Source organism: Oryctolagus cuniculus, chromosome 3, assembly GCF_964237555.1.
Source record: "Oryctolagus cuniculus chromosome 3, mOryCun1.1, whole genome shotgun sequence".
NCBI lineage: Eukaryota > Metazoa > Chordata > Mammalia > Lagomorpha > Leporidae > Oryctolagus > Oryctolagus cuniculus.
This window is the reverse complement of record NC_091434.1, coordinates 48,240,165-48,262,633: the sequence shown is the minus strand read 5'-3', so window position 1 is coordinate 48,262,633 and position 22,469 is coordinate 48,240,165. Positions and strand designations below refer to the sequence as shown.

Here is a 22,469-nt window from a genome sequence, read left to right as displayed (position 1 = left end):
ATATTACAGATGACTGGCTACATGATTTTATGGGGAAAACAATGAAAGCACAGAAGTTCAAGAGAGCAGGAAAAATTGTGAGTTAGAGTTCATAGGAAGCTTTATGAATTTTGCAGCACTTTAATGTAAATCCCAGAGGGGAAAACACTTGAATTGAGACACTTTCCCTCAGAAATCTTGAAAAATCTTGACATCTTAATTCATTTTCTGAGCTTAAATATTCTAGGCTAGTCTGGTGGCACTATAATAGCCTGGGCAAACATTTTTATTTATTTCACTGTTGATACCAATATTTGTGCTACAAGCTGCTGCCTGCATTTGCTGCTATTTATTTATTTCCTACAGATCAAGTTATTGGCCCAGACATAACGTGTTTTCCAGTGAAGTGCTCCTTGTGTTCATGAGCAAATGAAAAAAGCTTTCATTTTTAAATGTAGATTTTTCCACATGACTGAATTAATTCAAATATGATATGAAACCATTTGATCTTCATGCCGGTAAATGTATAGTGGAGGAGAAATTGAGGCAAATTTAGATAAATCAAACAAGTGCCCTATTAATATGAAAGAGTGATCTATATATCAAAATACCACGTCTAGTTCTTGGTTAGCCACTTAGCTTCTGTCATCCTCATCTGTATCTCCCTTAGTATTGTAACTCTTTTATTTTTTATTAAGTTGACATTAGAACAAATAAGGTAATGTGAATAGATCTTTGTAAAACTACAAAGTATCACGAAGAGGTTAATCTGTTTTGTTTTTGTTAATGCAAGATTTTTCTAAAGGAAACACCGTTTGTGTGGAGAAACAAGAAAAAGAACAGGAGAATTTAAAAGCTAAACCATATTGTACTTATAGGATATTTAAAATGTATAGACACAAATTCAAAGAGCAAAGCAACTCTGCAGCATCTCACAGCATTGCAGACAGCATCTTTGAGTCTGGGGCTGCCCTGGGGTTAACTTTTGGGATTCAGTCCGTCTCAAAGCCCTTGAGAATGCTAGTTACTGACATTTCTCCCGGGGTCCCTCACATTCACACTTGCTGGGTTCTGGAATTAGTGGTGATGGGATGATGGGCTGAACGTTAGCTTTATCGTGTAGTCTTTTTCCTGAATGTCTCTCTAAACCTCCATTTCTCACCTGTCACATGAATTCAGTATGTTCTTCACATTGCTGTTGTCAGGACTGAAGGAGACAACACAGGTGAAAGCCTTTGTAAATTGCAATGGCTTTTACGGAGAACAAGTTATTTTGACAATTTACTTATACTATCTAGATATCCTTTCAGGATGTCAATTTCTTCTTAGTGTGGGAATTGGGTTGATGGAGTAGTAACAGGGTGAGTAGAATCTGGTTTACCCATATATTTCTGGCTTCCTTCTTTCATATTTTAGATGATGGCTTAATCTCTAAATTATTGCTTGAAAATAAGCGATGCATTTCTAAAGAAAAAAATTCCTAGAAATCAATTCTTCCTAAATGTTACAAGGACTGGTGAGTGCCACAATGTTGTGCTCAACAACTAGGCTCCAGGCCTCCATGCATGGCTGTAGCTACAGTCAGAGTTAGGCAGACCCTGCTCCCACAAAGGCTCACATAAGCTAGGGTTTACCATTCTCATTAGCAACAGCTAACAAAAAGGATTTTTTCTCTATATACATTCTATGAAATAGTATATTCTGTATCTTTTCCCAGCTTTTCTGATTGCTCCTTTACCCAGTTACTGTTTAGCTTATAGAAAACAGAAAGAAAACTAATGGAACATGCTCTCCCTCAAAGACACTTTACTTGGTATTTTGAGTTAGTTATTTATTTTTTTCCACTTTGGAAGTATACCTGAATGAAAGTTTTTACTTTAGCCTGTCACATGTATTATTGAGTTATGCATATTTTAATGCAATGTCCTAGAAAGTTATCAAAAATTAATTTTAAAAATCCCAGTGAGTGGAAGTTCTGTCTCTCCCTCTCTCTTTTTCCCTCTTAATAAACAAATAAATAAAAATAAATAAATATTTTTTAAAATTCCTAACTGTACACTTGGCACATTTTATAAAAACCGAGACTGTTGGAAATTTTATCTTCATCTTGTTTTCCAGTGATGTCTTTTAGGAAAAAAAATCTGCTCTAAACATTTTCTTTATAACTTGACATAGAGCAACATTGCCTTTGGTCTCTGAATTTACTTTCTATTTATTTCTCTCAGATAATGAAAACCTAAGTTCCATTTAACAGAAACCTGTGCTGGTTTGTTCACCTTTGTAAAATCCAGGACAGTGGCTTGTACAGAGCAGGGTCCCTGTAAGTATCTGTTGAATGACTAGATTCAACAGTAATTTCTTTATTTGTATTGGTTGCAAGGAAGCTTAAGGCCAAATGCAGCAATTGTAACAGTTCTGCTTTTATGTTTTCAGTTTCTGTTTAAACAATCTCTTTGAATGCATTTTAATTATAAGACACTGCAAATCCTTATTTTGGAAACTGGTTCAGGATGTCATAAAATAAAATGCACTTTATTTTTAGATGATAAAAACAAAATCATTTAACTTCATTTTTAAAATATCAAACAATATAAAATTAAGCACTTTTTTACTAGAAAAATATATAGTCACTTTTTCTGAAGCATAACCAGGCTTTTAGACAGAAAAACAACACAATCAGAAAAAAAACACACATATACCAGATGAGGAAAAAGAAAACAGCTTAGCTTCATCATTTTATTATAGGGTAGGATGTGTATGTGTGTGTGTGTGTGTGTATGCAAATATCACACATTTCAAGAGCTGCACAGCATTTGCTCTTCTAAAATGTCCACAAGGGAAATTTAATATCAGCAATTTGAGACAACGGAAAGCCTCTAAAACCCTAGCTTTGTGATCTTACAACATCTGTATTCTCGGAACCTTTCTCAGGGTGAAGAGACAGATCTAATCCAAGTGTTAGACTGATGAGGGGAGAATAACATTAAATGGCCTGTTTAGTTTATCTAGCAGAGATCCTGTGGGTAGACCTTGAAGCAAAGAGGGACAAAGACTCAAATGCCTTGAGTCTCATTAGAGGGGAGAGGGCAGAAGAGAGATCCAATTCAGATCCAAGGAGAGTGCACGCTGGCAGGGATGATTTGGCAAGTTCTTTGGTTTCCTGGTGCCACTTCGTTTATGTGCCTCTGAGGATCATGGAGCTCACCTCTCTGGGGGAAATGAAGCGACTCTGGAATTCCACACGTGTTTCAGTGGTGGCGTGCTTCCTTAGTTTGCATTTATTGTCTGAAATCCAGCCTCTGCTGCTTCTCACGGATTTTTCTTTTAGTAATGCCAACATTAAGATACAATGGATTTAAGATTTAGGCTTTCCTTAAAGAAGATCCTCAATCGTAGAATTAGAAACATGGTTCTTGTATGAATAATTTTCACGGTAGACTTTAAGGAAAGAAGGCGGAGAGTGTGAGCTGGAAGCCTGTGGAATGAGTGGCCTGTGAGGAATAAATGAGGTGTGCTGACATCCTTATGCCCTTCTGCTGGGAGAACCGTGTAGGTTTATCTAACAAGGGAAGTGGCTGTGACGTTAAAGTAGCTACGAGCACACAGCAAACCTCTAGGTATGTGAGTCATCCAGTTCCTGTTTCCCTCTTGGGAGATTTTTTTAACCATGTGAAATAGAAATCAAGAGGACAATGACAACGCCAGTCTCTAACTTTTTCCCAAAGTTACTGTTCCAGAATTCAAGAAAATGCAAGTTGTATTGATGTGAGGGAATATTAAGCAATCTATTAATTAAATAATTTCTAAAGAGTAATATAAAACTGCTAATGAAGATAAAGACCCCTAAAATAAATTCCAAGGGAATTTGAAAGTGCATAATCAATGTTTAATTAGGCATTGCAAGCTTCAGTTGACTTTATCTTTGATCATGTCTGGTTTGGTTTCCAACAAGCTTGTATTTTTAAACTACTTTTTTTTTAAGTTTCTCTTTCACATTAACTTGATAAATCTGATGTCAAGCTGGAAGAACCTGGGCCATATTGAGTGACGGAATAGTTTTCATTTACATTTATTTAAGAACATATTCTCTTCTTTTCCATGTCCAATAAAAAGATAAGACAAGGAACAATGTCGATAGAAACAGTGACACTGTGATGCATGTTTGGTCTAGTAGTTAAGATACCTGAATCCCTTATCAAAGCATCTGGGTTTGAAGCTTCACTCCAACTCCTGATTACAGCTTCCTGCTACTTCAGACATTGGAAGGCAGCAGTTGTGGTTCAACTAATTGGATTCTGCCATCCATGGGGGAGATCTGTTTTGAGTTCTGGGCTCCTTTTTGGGGAGGTTTGGGGAGTGAAACAGCAAATGGGGGTTCTCCCTGACTCTCCCTCTTCCTCTCTACATCTGAATTAAATAAAAAGTAAAACCCTAAAATTAGTGAGACTGAACATCAGAGATTATCTGTTTTAAACCAAACACAGGTAAGATTTTCTTTGCAAGGAAAATTTAATCCCCAGGGGCAGGCATATTGGCACAGCAGCTTAAGTCATCACTCTAGAACTCCACATACCAAATCTGGGTGCTTGATTTGAGTCCCCACCACTCCATTTCCAATTCAGCTTCCTGCTAATGCACATCCTGGGAGTCAGCATTTGACTGCTTGAAAACAGTCCCTGCTACCCACGTGGGAGACCCAGATGGAGTGTTCCTGACTTCAGGCTCCTGTCTGGCCCAGATCCAGCTGTGCCAAGCATTGGAAAAGTGAACCAGTGGATGGAAGATATCCATCTTTCAAATAAAGTGAAATTAAATAAGTGATAAAATTTTAAAAATATTGAATCCTCAAATCTCTTTGAAAATGACCACATTGCAGTCACAGACTGGTAAATCCTATAATGATATCTATTGGGAGAATTTTATAAATGCACATATATTTGCATATGAATGGTAATCAATTTGAGGAGTTATTTGCTTTAGGGACAAAATATTCAGGGAGAAGCTTGATTTTCCTGTAAGTCCAATGATGACTAGTTCAGTGGAGAAGATACTCATAGAATGCTACATTTAAAAAGATTTTTCCAAATGAATGAGTTAACCAAACACATATAAGGTATTCCAGGTACAGTTTGTAGAAGTGGCTTATAAAACTGTTGATATATACTGATGATTATTTATGACAATATAGAATTTAAATTTGATTTCCTTTAAAATTAAAAATGCTGTATATATTATTGATCTTAGACCTTGACTTTCCTTTATTATTTTTATTACTTTTTTATTAAAATTATTTATTTAAGAAACAGAGAGAGAGAGGGAGAGAAAGAGAGAACCCCCTTTTACTGGTTCATTCTCCAAATGCCTGCAACAACCAGAGTCCAGAATGGGGAACTCAGTCCGGGTCTTCCATGTGGGTGGCAGGAATCCAACCTCTTGAACTATCACCTGCTGCCTCCCAACCAAGGTGTGCATTAGCAGGAAGCTAAGTCAGTAGCAGAGCTGGCTTTGGAGCCTAGACATTCTGATATGGGATGTAGGTGTCTTAACTGCTACACCCCAGTGCTTGCCAAGCATGTGCTCCTTTTATTACTTTTTATAATATTTATATGAATCAACATATCCCAAAGTACCTTCTTGGGAATATTAGTACTGAAAAATGTACCATAAGACATGTATTATTCATCAAATAATTTTGATAAAAGCTGTGCATACTAAGGAATTGTTTATAATGGTTTTAGGTGTGATTACCATGTGTGATTTTTGTTAAAAGGGGGTTTATCTGCTTTAATTTCATACTAAAGTATTCATCAATGCAAGAATGCAGTTTTCGGGCTGGTGTTGTGGCACAGTGGGTTAAAGCCCTGGTCTGCAGTGTTGGCATCCCATATGGTCACCAGTTTGAGTCCTGGCTGCTCCATTTCTGATCAAGCTCTCTGCTATGGCCTGGCAAAGCAGTAGAAGATGGCTCAAGTACTTGGGCCCCTGCACCCACGTGGGAGACCCAGAAGAAGCTCCTGGCTCTTAGCTTCAAATTGGCTCAGCTCTGGCCATTGTGGCCATGTGGGGAGTGAACCAGTGGATGGAAGATTTCTCTCTGCCTCTCTCTAACTCTGCCTTTCAAATAAATAAATAAGTCTTAAAAAAAAAAACCCCACAAAGAATTAAAAAAAAAAAGAAAGAATGTAGTTTCTGGGATATGCTTCCACAATTCAAGAAGCCAGGAAAGATAATGGGGGTTCAGATGGGTCTGGGTTAGCCATGTATTAGTGTTTTTGGGTTTGAATGATGAATACATGTGGGTTCATTATACTATTAGGCCTATATTTTTTATATTCTACATAGAGTAGAAATTCTGCACAACAAAACGTTAAAAAGTCAGTAGAAGTGGCCCTCCTTATCCAGGGGTTCTGTATCCACAGATTTAATCAACTAAGAATCAAAAATATACTTTTTAAAAGTTGCATGTATAGGGGATGGGGTTGTGGCTCAGTGGGTTAAGCCACCACCCGCAATGATGGCATTCCATATGGGTGCCATTTGCAGTTCCAGTGTCACATGCCGTCCAGCTCCCTGCTAATACACCTGAGAAAGCAGCTTAAGATGGCCCAAGGGATTGAGCCCCTGCCACCATGTAGGAGATCCTGGCCCCTGGATTTTCCCTGGCCATTGCAGCTGTTTGGGGAATGAATCAGTAGATGGCAGATGAATCAATCACTCTCTCTCTCTCTCTCCCTCCCTGTCTCTCCCTCTTTCTATATATAACTCTGCTTTGCAAATAAATAAATAAAATCTCTTAGAAAATTGCCTCTATACTGAACGAATATAGACTGTTCTTTCTTGTCATTATAATACCCTTTTAGGTACATATGCATTACTTTAGGTTCTGCAAGTCGTCTAGAGATGTTTTAAATTATATAGGAGGCTGTACATAGATTACATGCCAATAGTAAGCCATTTTAGATGATGAACTTAAGCATCTTATGATTTTTTTGATATCTGAGTCTGGGGGTCCCAGAATCAAACCCTGAAGATACAAAAGGATAACTGTTAATAAAAGATGCATGGCTCTTTAATATTTAATAGTGAGCACAAGAGCTATGAAGAGCTATGGGTAAAAGACACAGTTGTTTCTCTGAGTCTGCTGCAAGTTTATTGACCATTGGACTCTTCTTTCCAAGGAACATCTATTTATATATCTTCTGGATACTTTGGGAATGGTTATGGAATAGTAGAACTAATATTATTTCATATACCATTATTCATAATTCTAGGCTATTGGCATATGAAAAATATCATCTAGCTGTTGGAAAATATCAATGTGAAAGAGTTTTTAAAAGAGAATTATTATATCCAAATTCTGAGACACTTGAGATAATTGGTAAGGGAAACAGCTGATTACTAGAGTTTTTTTAATCTCACAGTGATTTACTCTATATGTAAATATAACCTCAGCCATATGTTAGAGGAAATGAAATTTCAGAAAAACAGAGTAGTAGTATATGTTTTGAAAGATAAATAACAATTCTTTTCAATTGAATATTAACCTAAAATCTAATGAAAATTCCTTTTTTAAGGTGTATTTATTTGAAGGGAAAAATTATTCAGAAAGCGAGCGAGAGAGAGAGAGAGAGAGAGAGAATGAGATCTTCCATCTGCTGGTTCACACCCCAGGAGCCAGGAGCTTTTTCTGGGTCTCCCATTTGGGTGCAGGGGCCCAAGCATTTGCAGAGAGCTGGATGGGAAGTAGAGCAGCTGGGACTCATATGGGATGCTAGCACCGTAGGTGGGTGGTTTTATCAGCCCCTTAATTAAAATTCTTAATAGTCAAACGGAATGTTCAGTTTTAAGAAAACTTGCATATTATTAACCTCTAAAATTTTATGTTTTTTATCCCAGACTTTTAAAAATTTAAGAATCTTATAAAATTTCAATTGTACATTCATAAATTATTTTTTACTCTAGGAAATTTACATTAAGTAAAGCTATATAATAATATGTATTTGTATTTTATGTAAATGTTTTATGAAGCTACTATTTAGTTTCACAACAAATTAAAGGATTTTGTTATTTTTAAAATACATCTTACATACCTTTATAAATTCTCCATCTAAACAATGATAGCTTCTATTACTATTCACAATTGTCCTTCTGAACTTTTCAGGTTAGAAAACTTTTTTTATTGTTGACTGTTATGAAAATTAAAATGAGAACATTTGCATTTATTACAATGTAGTGTCAAAATTGCATTAATTTCCATTGATGCCCACTAATTTGATAAATGTTTTGTCATTTGTACCATTCGTACTGTCAAAACAAGTTAATTATATCTTACTGACATTTTTGACAACTGCTTTAATTCTGGCAGCAAAAAAGAGCACAGCTTGTCTATTTGCTTCACCAAAGCTTACTCTTGTCTAATAAAGTCTTGAACTAAGAAACAGAAGAGCATCATGTGTCAAAGGTCTTGCCAAGTTCATCTCTGAATGGTAAACAACATTTACTCAGGGCTCTCTTATGAAAAGTGCTCACATTTTGTAGCCGAAAATATTACATACCTGCATAATCTGTTCTTGCATAATGCCCATCTTCAGATTTAGTAGTTGTAGTTGTGTTATCTGTATTAAAAAATTTACAATAAAGATTGATGAACTGTTTCCTAAATATCGATTGTCAACCTCTTCTAATATGATCCTCATTACAATTAGAGAATTTTTACAATGATAGCTGTAAGAACCTTTATACAGATCAACAAAGCTAACGACAATTTCTATTTCAGAGGAGGTGACAGAATGATGGCAAATTCCTAAAGTTTGGGACAAGAAGGAAGTTTATAAGTATAACTGAGATAAGTTAGATAAAGGCATAGTTCAAAACCTAAGAAAATATTTTTGAATAAAAGATGAAATAGAACATTCTAGTACATCCTGTTTTTAAAAATGGATTTGAAGGCCGGCGCCGCGGCTCACTTGGCTAATCCTCCGCCTAGCGGCGCCGGCACACCAGATTCTAGTCCCGGTCGGGGCGCCGGATTCTGTCCCAGTTGCCCCTCTTCCAGGCCAGCTCTCTGCTGTGGCCCAGGAGTGCAGTGGAGGATGGCCCCAGTACTTGGGCCCTGCATCCCATGGGAGACCAGGATAAGCACCTGGCTCCTGCCTTCAGATCAGCGCAGTGCGCTGGCCGCAGCGCGCCGGGCACGGTGACCATTGGAGGGTGAACCAATGGCAAAGGAAGACCTTTCTCTCTGTCTCTCTCTCTCTCACTGTCCACTCTGCCTGTTAAAAAAAAAAAAAGGATTTGAAATATTTCTACTGAATTGATACATAAAGATAGGGTGATCTTTTAATTTCAAGGTTGTCTAATAAATTCTTAAGATTTTTCATTAAAAATGCCTTTCTCTTTTATCCTTTGTTGAAAATGTCTGCTGTCTTCCAAATATTGGCTTCTTATGTTCAGGGCACTGTGACAATAGAGTCCCATTATATAGAAAAAAAAAATATGTACTGTTGCTGATAGGCCCTCAAACACCTATAATCAGCCCAAATGTTGCACTAGTCTCTACTATCCATTGTAAATCAGAAATGTCTTTCAGAAATGAAATAGCAGCCTAATAAGAAGTTATCTTCACTTTTCATTTCTGCACAAAGACTAAAAACATTCTTTGAAATGAATTTTGGTATGAACATTACCTTGACACCGACCCAAAGACATGACTTCAATTTTCTCCTGTTTCTGACATGACGCTTCTTTGATTTGACATGCATTATCATAAGATTTCCCATCAGAAGCACAGAGTGGATTGAAGTTGGTTTGAGAACAGTCAATGTTGCACACACACCTAAAGGGAGAGAGAAATCAAAACACATAACATCAATAGTGTTGTTACCACATGATAAATAAGACACAAATGAAAGAATTGCCAAGTTGGCAAAATGCAAGTAGGCGGCCGGCGCGGCGGCTCAATAGGCTAATCCTCCGCCTTGCGGCACCAGCACCCCAGGTTCTAGTCCCGGTCGGGGCGTCGGATTCTGTCCCAGTTGCCCCTCTTCCAGGCCAGCTCTCTGCTGTGGCCTGGGAGTGCAGTGGAGGATGGCCCTGCACCCGCACGGGAGACCAGGAGAAGCACCTGGCTCCTGGCTTCAGATCAGCATGGTGCACCAGCTGCAGTGCGCCCGCCGTGGCGGCCATTGGAGGGTGAACCAATGGCAAAAGGAAGACCTTTCTCTCTGTCTCTTTCTCTCACTGTCCACTCTGCCTGTCAAAAAAACAAACAAACAAACAAACAAACAAACAAAAAATGCAAGTAGGCAAAATTGAATTGTATCCTTCCAGGGAAGTTCCTTCACTTTTCTACCTGAGATGAAAAAAAAAAAAAAAAAACCCACAAAACTAATGAAAATCATTCAGAATACTGAGCAACGGGTAAAAAAATGAAAAGGGGAAACTTCGAAAATGGTTATCAGTTAATTTCTGCCTGAGAACTTTTAAAACCTGTTATAAATCTCCGTGCTGATGCTTGTAGAATTGGAATAGGCAGCAGTGGCCATGAAACTATGCTTAAGCTTTTTTAGTTGAAATCTCACTGCTCTTCTTTTCTTGAGATATTTGAATCCTCACCACTTGGAGAAAATGACTCAGAGGACAATGAAGTGAAAACAAAGCAGCAAATTATTTGGAATGCAATCAGAGATTAAATGTCTTCAGCATAAATAGGAATGTACAAAATTTGCACTAAACGGGAATCTTTGGAGATTCTCAACCTGTTACAGGCTACAAAACCCTTTCAGAATCAAATGCAAGCTACAGATCTCTTCCCAGAAACATACATCTTCACATAATCTATGCTTTGCATAAAGTTTCAGGGCTTTCCTGGGCTTCCATAGGTATATTCCAGACATTTTCTCAAATTTACACTCTTGTTTTAAATAATAAATACAAGTTGATTGTCACTATTTCAAATTTTCCTATTATTTGAATGAAAATTTGATAGATAATGACAATTCTTCACCTAAGCTAGAATAATTAAATATTTTAAAGAAATCTTATGATTTTTTTTCTGTAGTATGCTCTCATCTTACAATTTTTATATTTTCCAATTTACTTTTTTTTTCCAGGCAGAGTGGACAGTGAGAGAGAGAGAGACAGAGAGAAAGATCCTCCTTTGCCGTTGGTTCACCATCCAATGGCCGCCGCGGCCAGCGCACTGCAGCCGGCGCACCGGCTGATCAGAAGGCAGGAGCCAGGTGCTTCTCCTGGTCTCCCATGGGGTGCAGGACCCAAGCACTTGGGTCATCCTCCACTGCACTCCCAGGCCACAGCAGAGAGCTGGCCTGGAAGAGGGGCAACTGGGACAGAATCCGGCACCCCGACCGGGACTAGAACCCGGTGTGCTGGAGCCGCTAGGTGGAAGATTAGCCTATTGAGCCGTGGCACCGGCCCCCAATTTACTTTCTTATTCAGAATATTGAGTGTTTTACGGTATGTATGTGTGAAACCTGTTACTGCCTTAGAATATAAACTTATAATTCAAATTTTATTAATCTATATTATTTTTATAAACAGATTATGCTTCATATGTAGCTTATATAATAAGCCACACATTAAAAAACTTTTTTTAAAAAATTATTATTTGAGAGTAGAGAGACAGAGTGAGAAAGGGAAAGAGAAAGAGTTCCCATCCGCTAGGTCACACCCTCAATGTCCATGCTGGTGAGGTGGCAGGAGGATTGAAACCGGGAGCCTTGAATTCAATCCAATTCTCCCTCATGCAGGCAGGAACCCAACAGTAGAGCCATTACTGCTGCCTCTCAGTGTCTGCATTAGCAGGAAGCTGGAATCAGGAGCTGGAACTGGGAGTGGACCAGGGCCCTCCTTCATGGCACTTGGGCACCTTAATTGTGAGGCTAAATGCCCACCTCTTGAACCACATGTTTTCCATGTGTATGTCTCACTTAGACAGGGCACACAACATAATGATGCCAATGACAAGCAGGTTACCACATGTTGGGATCTTCACATGCATTGCTTTAGGAATCCTTATGACATCCACTTTACAGACCAAAGATGTTCTGCACTGTCAGAGAGCAAGGACATTGTGGAGCAAGGGTCTACCACCAGAGGAAATATATTTTAGAGTCTTCCACAGAACTATTAACTACAAAGTTCATAAGAAGATTCCTGGGCCCCAGGAAATCTGAGTTGGAGCCCAAAGTTCTGCAGTTCTAGGTAATTATCCAGGTACCACACGGGCTTCCTGGGAGTCGCGATCTAATTGGTTTGTTGAGTGAGTGGAGGGGGTTTTTCTACCCAACCAATGCTTATCCCAGTGTAGCCCGTAGACCATTTGTGTCAGAATTACTTAGATTCCTGTTGAAAATACTGGCAGGAATTGTGCTAAAACACTTAATTTTGGGAGTGGGTGGGTAAGAGACTTGCGTCAGGAAAACGTGTTTATTTTTACATTCACAGTTTAGGAGCAAATAGCTTGGACAGATGACAACCACCACTAACCAGTGACTAACTCATTAAGGAATGGCTTGACTTCTTCAGACATGACGTGGCCGTGTGGTGACAGCTACTGGAACCAGACATTGCTGCCTCGGCTCATTCCATGCAGTTGAAAATCCGAGACCAGGATTGCCTACGACTTCACAGAGTGGTTTCAGAGAAGCCACTTCGTAGACCAGCCTTGCTTTAAGCACTGGTGCTAGGTAAAGAGCGAGCTGGCTGACTTTTTACATTTTACAAAAGGTGACTCCTTTTGCCTTCAAGTCAGCTGAGGTTTGGCTGTGGTTCTATTAGATCCTAGCATTTATCTCCTTGAAGGGCTAAAAATCACCTGTTAGCAGTAGTCTAACACAGACAGGGGTATGTTCTCTCATCGAGGCCTTTGCAGCTAGCTCCAAACTAAGTCTGAAAATACTCAGGAATGTATTCCATGTGTATCTGGACCAAAAAGAACTGGGGTTCAGAAGCCCATTTGATATCATAATGAAGTGATGAAATGAAAACAGAGATGAAAAGAGAAAATTTGGTTGAATTAATTGCCACAGCACCAAACTGAACCATTTTTCAGGGTATTTGTACAGAACCTCATTTTCTAATTTGCTAATTTCTTTTCTTTTTCTTTCCATTTCATGGATCTGGTTTTAGTGTGGACATTTGGCATTTTAATTATCATCTCAAAAGGAGAAAACAGATTTCTTGAGGTAAGATATGGTTTTCCTGGGATGCAAAGCCATGAAAATGTGGATGGCATTGTTGCTTTTCTCTGTTTCACACCTCTCTATACCTCCCATTTCTCTTTCTTCTCTATGGTAGGAAGTTAATAATAGTAAATAAATACAAAAGTGCATTTAGAAATCCTATTATAAATTTCAGCAATCACTGGAAACTTGAAAACCATGGAAAATATGTATTTTTTGAAAAAGTGGTAGAAACTTCAAAGATTTGCTAAAATGTCTTGAAAACTATATGATTTGGGGGACCAGCACTGTGGTGTAGTGGGTAAGGCTGCTGCCTGCAGTGCCAACATCTTATATGGGCGCTGGTGTGAGTCCCGGTTGCTCCAATTCTGATCCAGCTCTCTGCTATGGCCTGGGAAAGCAGTAGAAGATAGCCCAAGTGTTTGGGCCCCTGCACCCCCGTGGGAGACCCAGAGGAAGCTCCTGGTTCCTGGCTTCGGATTGGCTCAGCTCTGGCCATTGCAACCATTTGGGGAGTTGAACCAGTGGACGAAAGACTTCTCTCTCTCTCTCTCTCTCTCTTTCTGTCTCTCTCTGCTTCTGCCTCTCTGTAACTCTGCCTTTCAGATAAATAATAAATAATCTAAAGCAAACAAACAAAACAAAACAAAAACTATGTGATTTGGGGAAAAGTAAATGCAAATAGAATATCAAGAACCCACTCTGTGTTTCCATTAGAGCACTGAATGCCATTTTCATTATTTCTCACATTTTGTGTCTCTAAGTCTAAGCATAATTAATTAGCAAAACAGACAGGCTTCCACATGAACGTATCATTTTAAATTCTAAGTCATGTTGACCTCTACTGGTAGTAGCTTTTATCTTTGCATTTCCAACTCTGCGCAATACTTTGGACATATGAAACTTTCGTTAACCACATGTTGCATAGATAACTAATGAAATGAATGAATATAGTAACAAATTTATATTCTTAAAGAAAGGCAGTCAGTATTATTATCTCCATTTTATAGATAAGAAAATTGAGTCTTGGAAAAGTCACACAGCTTATAAAGGAAAGAGCCTACTTTCAAATCTGGTCAGTCTGACGCCAGAGCCTGCCCTGTTAGAGATACTGAAAGTTTGAGGGAAAACAACACAGGCCCAAGTTCTTACCATTAACTGATTAAAGGAATACTTTGGATGAATGGGCTTTGAAAAACAGGGTTAAGTCTACTCTTGGAATATTTATCATGATTTTAAGAATTTAAATCATATTGACTCTTGGTCTTTGTATTCTCAAAGTGTCTCAGGCTTTTCTTGTTTTATAGGGAATATAAAAAATGTTAGGTTTAAGACAAGATGGACTAATATCTGGCATTTCAATATTTAAGTACTGTTATGGCATTAAATTAATCTTGCTACATAAAACATCAGTTATTCAGAATATTTTATCCTTAAATAAAATGCTACATAAGGGCCATAAAACCACACATTACCACACACACACACTCAAGGGTCTCTATTAAAATTATGAAATTGGAGGGTTTAGCAAAAAAAAAAAAAAAAAAACTTGTCATTGCTTCAAAACCTTTAAAGAGGAATTTTTGGAATTTCCTATTAATAAGGGCGGGGGGTTTTCCATGTTTATATTAGTGCATGATTTTGTGCATGATCTGTGTGACTGTGCTCATATAGCTACCCCATGGTGGCATTTACTGCATTTTTAAAGTGCCCACTTAGTAGTTTAGAGCTTTATTTTTGTCCAGGCTTCTCAAGAGCAGCTGGTTGTCCTGTTTAGCTTGGAGTCCCTGGCACTTAAAAGCAGGGTATTATAGCAGGTCTTCATAAACACTTGTTGAATGAATTACTGAGAGAAGGGCGAGGTAGAGTTGGAAGGGGTTCAAGAAAATGGTCAGGGTGCTAGACATCAACACCTAGGAGAGGTTATAGGAGAAATGCTCATGAAAATTCTCACCTAACTGTGCTACTTGGGACAAGAATGGTCTCCAAAGAAAAAAGAGACCAATGAAGAATGGTGTCTCGCCCACAGTCCTCTTTTTAGTTTACAGTTGCACAGACAAAGGAAACAGAGCACAGCCTTGCTGATCTCGATGGCATCACAGTCCAATTTTGACAAGGAGATGTTTTCTCCAGCCAGGCTACTACTTAATGTTTTGTGGTATTGGGTGCAGTTTTAAGCACCAATATAATCTGAACAAGATAGCAACTTGTTTTGAAGAATATAGGCCTCTGACAAAGGAGTGCCCGAGTTATCATACAGTTGCATTGGTGAAATTGTAGGTCAAGCTGAATTAGCAGCTTACGTGGATTAGTCCAGGGTCTTTCTTCCTCCAGAAATGAACAGCATTTATTTTGTGAAAAAATAGAAACTACCCCTTCTTCGCGGCTGCTGGGAAATAGTTGCCTAATTACTCATTCTGAGAGGAGTAACTAGTTAATTACAGCATGTCACAGGACTGTATGCGAGCCAAGCATTTGTAAGGCTGAAGACTGCATAGCTGCCTTTAAGGTTGTTTTTTTTTTAATATTTTCTTTTCTTCTCTTCTTTTTTCTAAACTATTTCAGTCTTTTGACATTTTGACACTGCGATTACATAGATTTCTTCTAGGCTGCAAAGAAGAAGAATCAGCTCTGCTTGAAAATAATAATTTTAGGGGTCTCTATGTGAAGATACTACCCTCTAAAAATCCTTCAAAGAAAATTAGCACAGACTGAGAAACTTAGCTCTCTGAATTATATGAGGGAAGAAAAGCACCGAATAATTTTGAAAGACCACTTGCTGGAGTGAAGACTCTAAATTATAGGAAGTAAAAAGTGGCACCTAAGACAACACACACACATTTATAATGGTCTCATAAATATTTTCCATCCCTTGACGTTAATTTATTTCTCTGCTTCACTTGAAATAGCTCTTACAAGGATGATCTACAATGAGTTAAATAAGTCTTCCCCATGTATTTGGGAAGGCCTTGTCATCTGCCAGAGTGTGAGGATGCAAACTTGGTCAGCTCAGCAAATTATTTATTCATGCGTCTGCTTTGTGGCTGCCCTCTAATTTCACTAGATTTTGTTTCATGGCTGTCACTTCCTCCTCTCTCAAGGGCCTTGACCTGGTGTCCAATCTGTATTGTGACCATGCGGCGTTCCTAGTCAGTTGTGAGCACCCGAGTACACCGCAGTGCAGTTGGGTTTCTGAGTTGTCTGGGGCCTTGATTGTGTTTTGTTTCCCTTGAGCTGTCTATCTCCGGGACTGTTATGCACACCCTCGCTGGCCGGTCCAGTAAATGAGGTCAGAGCCGCTGTCTGCATTCGCCATCAGATCCGTAATGGATGGGCTGTATTATATTAATAACAGTGAAAACAGTGTGTACCTTTCATTCAAGTCTCTTGTGATACTTTAAACCTATTTACTTATTAACTCTTCATGCCACTCCTTTTGATGGAACTTGATTATAAGTATTTTATCTGTAAAGAAACCACAGTGTAGGAATGACTGTGATTTTATGAAGGAAAACATGATGTAAGAGATGGGAAAATGCACTGGGAAATTAAATCCTTTGTACAGGGGGTGGGAAAAGCACTGGCCGAGTGGTAAGGCTAGTAAGTCTCCCACACTGTTGGTCTGGTGGCCTTTTCTGAATTTAAATTAAAGCCTGCGATCCTTTTAATTTTGAAACTTATGTTTTTTTTTAAAAAAAACTTTTATTTAATGAATATAAATTTCCAAAGTACAGCTTATGGATTACAATGGCTTCCCCCCCATAACGTCCCTCCCACCCGCAACCCTCCCCTTTCCCACTCCCTCTCCCCTTCCATTCACATCAAGATTCATTTTCGATTCTCTTTATATACAGAAGATCAGTTTAGCATACATTAAGTAAAGATTTCAACAGTTTGCTCCCACACAGAAACATAAAGTGAAAAATACTGTTTGAGTACTAGTTATAGCATTAAATCTCAATGTACAGCACACTAAGGACAAAGATCCTACATGAGGAGTAAGTGCACAGTGACTCCCGTTGTTGACTTAACAAATTGACACTCTTGTTTATGGCATCAGTAATCACTCTAGGCTCTTGTCATGAGCTGCCAAGGCTATGGAAGCCCCCTGAGTTCACTGACTCTGATCATATTTAGACAAGGCCATGGTCAAAGTGGAAGTTCTCTCCTCCCTTCAGAGAAAGGTACCTCCTTCTTTGATGACCTGTTCTTTCCACTAGGAAAGATCTCACTCGTGGAGATCTTTCATTTAGTTTTTTTTTTTTCCCCCAGAGTGTCTTGGCTTTCCATGCCTGAAACACTCTCATGGGCTTTTCAGCCAGATCCGCATGCCTTAAGGGCTGATTATGAGGCCAGAGTGCTGTTTAGGACATCTGCCATTCTCTGAGTCTGCTGAGTATCTCGCTTCCCATGTTGGATTGTTCTCTCCCTTTTTGATTCTATCAGCTAGTATTAGCAGACACTATTCTTGTTTATGTGATCCCTTTGACTCTTAGTCCTATCATTATGATCAATTGCGAACAGAAATTGATCACTGGGACTAGTGAGATGGCATTGGTACATGCCACCTTGATGGGATTGAATTGGAGTCCCCTGGTATGTTTCTATCATTTCGGGCAAGTCAGCTTGAGCATGTCCCAGATTGTACATTTCTTCCCTCTCTTATTCCCACTCTTACAGGGATCACTTTTCAGTTAAGTTTCAACACTTAAGAATAACTGTGTATTAATTACAGAATTCAACCAATAGTATTAAGTAGAACGAACAAAAAAATACTAAGAGGGATAACGTATTAAGTTGCTCATCAACAGTCAGGGTAAGGGCTGATCAAGTCACCGTTTCTCATAGTGTTCATTTCACTTTAACAGGTAAAGAAGGAACAATGACCTTTTTCTAGGAAGGACCTTGGGACTGTGTTGAGGTTTGGCAGGTGTGGCAAGGTTTATCTTGTACATGGATTAAACTTAGTTGCCCTTGACATAAGTTTCTAGAAGGAGGCAAAACACAGAAGTTTTCCCATTGGAAGAGGAAGGCCATGGGAATACAGGGACTCATTAATTGGAAGAAATTTAGAGTATCAAAGGAAATTCTTTTTCCCGGATGAGGCCAGAACCTTCAAAAAACATAATCACAGATTGGACACGGGAGTTACTGCTTGGAAAGAGAAAGTCTCATTTAGAAGGTCTGATGGGAGACCTTGGGAACAGCAACGTTCAAATACGCTACAGGTGATTCACATGTGCTTCCAGGCTGACTTGCATTTATTTTGGACACTTTTCCTCATCCTCTAAAGTGTAAGACATTTCCCGAGTTTAGTGTGTAAGATTCCCCATGAAAATTCTGGTGGCATAAGTCTGGGATGGAACTTGGTCATTAATATTTGAGTAAATTCCTTAGCTTTTTCTGTGGCACATACTTGGGTGACCTACTGAGAAGGCTCAGCTGCTCTGCTGCCGGCAACATCTTGGGTCTTTGTCCTCTTCATTATACTGTAAGGATTTTTTTTTTAAATTATCTACTTACTTGAAAGCATTACAGTGAGAGAGGGGGGAGAGAGAACTTCCATCTGCTGATTCACTTCCCAAATGGCTGGGCCACGTTGAAGCCAGGAGCCAGGACCTTCATCTGAATCTCCCATGTGGGTTCAGGGATCCAAACACTTGAGCCATCTCAAGTGTTTGGTACATTAGCAGGGAGCTGGATTGGAAGTAGAGCAACAGGGACCCGAACCAATGACTTTATAGGATGCTAGAGTTGCAGGTGGCGACTTAATCCACTACGGTGCAATGCCAGCCACCATTGTAAGGATTTAAGATTCTTGTTTAAGGCATATCATTCAGTGACATGTACTGAAAGTCTTTTCTCCATGTGGTACATACTTCTCTCCATATGGGTGTGGTGTCAGTTGACAAGGGACAGATAACTAAAGGCATTGACCCCATCAGTGGTGAAGCAGAGAGCAGAAGTGAGTCACCCAAGTAAAACCAAGAACTAGATGAAGAGAAAGGAGGTGAAACTACAGGATGAGGAATCCCCTCTACCATGGAGTTCTCTATACCTTGTTCCAACTTCCTCATCGCTCTCCCATTTAATGCTCACAAAATACGAAGGAAAAGGTGGAAAGTGAACTGACTGGAAAGATGTGCAGGATTTAGACGGAGAAGGTGATGGAGGGAATTTCACAGGGAGAGTTGGGTGAGGCTGACAAGGCAGTGCACTGTGTGCTGGGAGGACCGCTAATAGATCATTCTGATTGGAATGAACTCTTCCCATTGAAAGTCGCTGAACACAACACTCCAGACAGATTGCAAAGGGCTTCAATTCCAGTCCAAGGAGTGGCCTTTATCTTCTAGGCAAGGGAGAGTCCTGAAAGCTTTTTGAGCACAGGGTGATGAGAAGGTCAACATGATGAAAGCGGTGCTTTAGAAAGATTACACTAGCAGGAGAGTGCAGGCTGAGACTAGTTCCCAGGCTATTGCTGTAAAGTAGAGGGACAAGGAAGGAAAGCCCAGGAGTGAGGCATTAACTATAAGGGAAAAAAAAAAGAAGGATCAATAGGGCTTAGTGGCTTGTGACTTAAGGCATATTACAGTCAAGTAATAAGGCAAAAATGTCACAGTGCCCTTCCTGCTCTACCCTTTCCTGCTTTTTTCCTGCCCTGTGTTGTGTTCCAAGTTGGAAGCTTATTTAGAGGAGCAGCCAAGCTCGGGGGCAGCTGTGTGTTACTATGGAAGGCTTTCTTTCCTCCCAGGGAGAGAATTCTGCCTTTGCTATCGGAGTAGGGGTAAAGGGGCACTATCACAGTGGTAGCACCATGCAAACACCCTTAACCGCAGCTTAAGGAGAATTATTTCTTGTATTAATGTGTGCCCTGACGGATTCTAGGATTGATTTAAGATGAGCAAAAACAAAGCTTCAGTGCTCTCATGCCCCTGTTCAGCATATGTGGCATGGCTGAAGCAGGACTCAACTCTGCATTCATTGTCGTGGACGGCGGTGGCCATTTTCTCAGGATGATTATTTTCTTTTTTGGAAGCAGCTGCATTTACATCTTAAAGTAATCAAAGCAAACAATTCTTCTTACTCATGTACATTTTAAAAAGTATCTTGAAGCAAAATCCCTCATTAGCATCTTGTATATGCTTTTGCTCATTAAGCTGGAAAACATATTCAATAACCAAGGGTGACTTGGTGATTACCGAGAAGTGTGGTGGCTGTGACTGGATGAGTCTTAATACACACCAAAGTCAGAAAGCGTGAATACCCCAGAATAAAAAAAAAAGTTAGAGGAAAAAACTGCAAAAAATTAACTGAAAAAGTCACATGTGAATAACTTGATAAGCTAAATTCCCATTCATTCCTCTTTGTTATGACCATGTTGAGTTTTTTTTTTTATTTTTATGTTTATTTGAAAGGCAGACTTAACAGGGAAAGAAATATCTTTTATCCTCTGGTTCACTCTCCAAGTGCCCACAACAGCTAGGGCTGGGCTAAACTGAAGCCAGAGGCAGAAACTCTACCTCCTGTTTGGGTGGCAGGGACTCCAGTTCTTTGGCCATTACTTGCTGCCTCCCCGGAACATCAGCAGGAAGGTGAATCGGAAGCAGAGGGAAGACTCGATCCCAGATAGTCCTCCTATATGGGTTGTGGGTGCCCCAGGCTGTAGCTTAACCCACTGTATCACAATGCCTGTCGCCATGTTGAGTCATGCAGTGGATTCTGGGCTGAGCTCCAGGGAGCTCTGAGATTCTCACACTTACTTTAGACAGAAGGGTGATTCACATTTCTACTTTACAACCTGGCCCCTTGGCATGCTTTTGTGTGACAAAAGATTTTCAAGAGTAAATGTGTAGGAACATCATTGTAGTCTAGACTTCCAACAAACCTGCAATTTCACATCTTGCCCTTGGATTTCATCCATGAGTGATAATAGACAATAGATAAATTATAGCTCTGCATTTTGCTAATAGTGTTTATTTGAAAATACATTATGTTGTTTAGGTTCAGGTGGCTTTTATTTGTTTTGTTAATTTTTTAATTTATTTCCTTATAAGGACCCCCCATCATAATTCTTTTCAGACAAAAAATGGTTGTCTTACTTGATGATGTGGATTATCTCCTTTTATTAGATGGTGTCAACTAGAAAGCCTGCTGTGTTTTTCTTTATTCCTTGGTTCTCAGGAAACTCAGAGATGAGCAGTGAGTAAGTATGTATGCGTGTCTGTGTGTGTATAAAATAACTGAGGGGGTACAGAGGAACAGCCAAAGATCTGTTCAACAAGTAGATTTTATTGATCTTATAAAGATAGGAATTCTCATGGAATTAATTTTAGTGTTTTTGTAAACAATAGTCTTTTTGTGACATTTCCCAACTGATGTTCACAAAAGTTTATGCTGTTACAATCGACTACAAAATAAAATATTGATGAAGTTATGCTGGTCTTAACTAATTTCTTTTCTTTTCTTTTTTTTGACAGGCAGAGTGGACAGTGAGAGAGAGAGACAGAGAGAAAGGTCTTCCTTTGCCGTTGGTTCACCCTCCAATGGCCGCCACGGCCTGCACGCTGCGGCCGGCTCACTGTGCTGATCCGATGGCAGGAGCCAGGTACTTCTCCTGGTCTCCCATGGGGTGCAGGGCCCAAGCACTTGGGCCATCCTCCACTGTACTCTCAGGCCACAGCAGAGAGCTGGCCTGGAAGAGGGGTAACTGGGACAGAATCCGGCGCCCCGACTGGGACTAGAACCCGGTGTGCCGGCTCTGCAAGGCGGAGGATTAGCCTAGTGAGCCACGGCGCCGGCCCTTAACTAATTTCACTCATAATTAGAACTTAGATATAATGATCTCCATTTATGATTATAACAGCTTTCATCTATTCATTTTTTAGTAATTTTTGGTCAATTTATTTGCTTTAAAGATGTATTTAATACATATTGTGACATGCTATAATAAATTCACTTGTTTGAGGGGCCGGTGCTGTAGCGTAGCAGTTATAGCCACCGCCTGTAGTGCTGGCATCCCATATGCATGCCAGTTCGAGTCCTGGCTGCTCTACTTCCAATCCAGCTTTCCGCTGTGACCTTGGAAAGCAGTGGAAGATGGACCAAGTCCTTGGGCCCCTGCACCCATGTGGGAGACCAGAGGAAGCTCCTGGCTCCTGGCTTCAGATCTGCACAGCTCCGGCCATTGCGGCCAATTGGGGGGTGAAACAGCAGATGGAAGATCTCTCTCTGCCTCTCCTCCTCTCTCTGTGTAACTCTGACTTTCAAATAAGTAAGTAAATCTTAAAA

General features: G+C 39.6%; 1 protein-coding gene across 2 annotated transcripts in view; it reads right to left on the bottom strand.

Annotated features, from left to right (window-relative positions):
* TMEFF2 (transmembrane protein with EGF like and two follistatin like domains 2) overlaps nt 1-22,469 on the bottom strand; it is a 273,922-nt gene that overhangs the window by 43,984 nt on the left and 207,469 nt on the right. For both annotated transcript variants that reach the window (XM_008258851.4, XM_002712353.5), the window contains exons 6-7: nt 9,666-9,814; nt 8,535-8,594 (exon numbers count right to left, since the gene is read on the bottom strand). In XM_008258851.4, the coding sequence (XP_008257073.1) occupies nt 8,535-8,594; nt 9,666-9,814 (209 nt within the window). The remainder of the gene's footprint in view (nt 1-8,534; nt 8,595-9,665; nt 9,815-22,469) is intronic.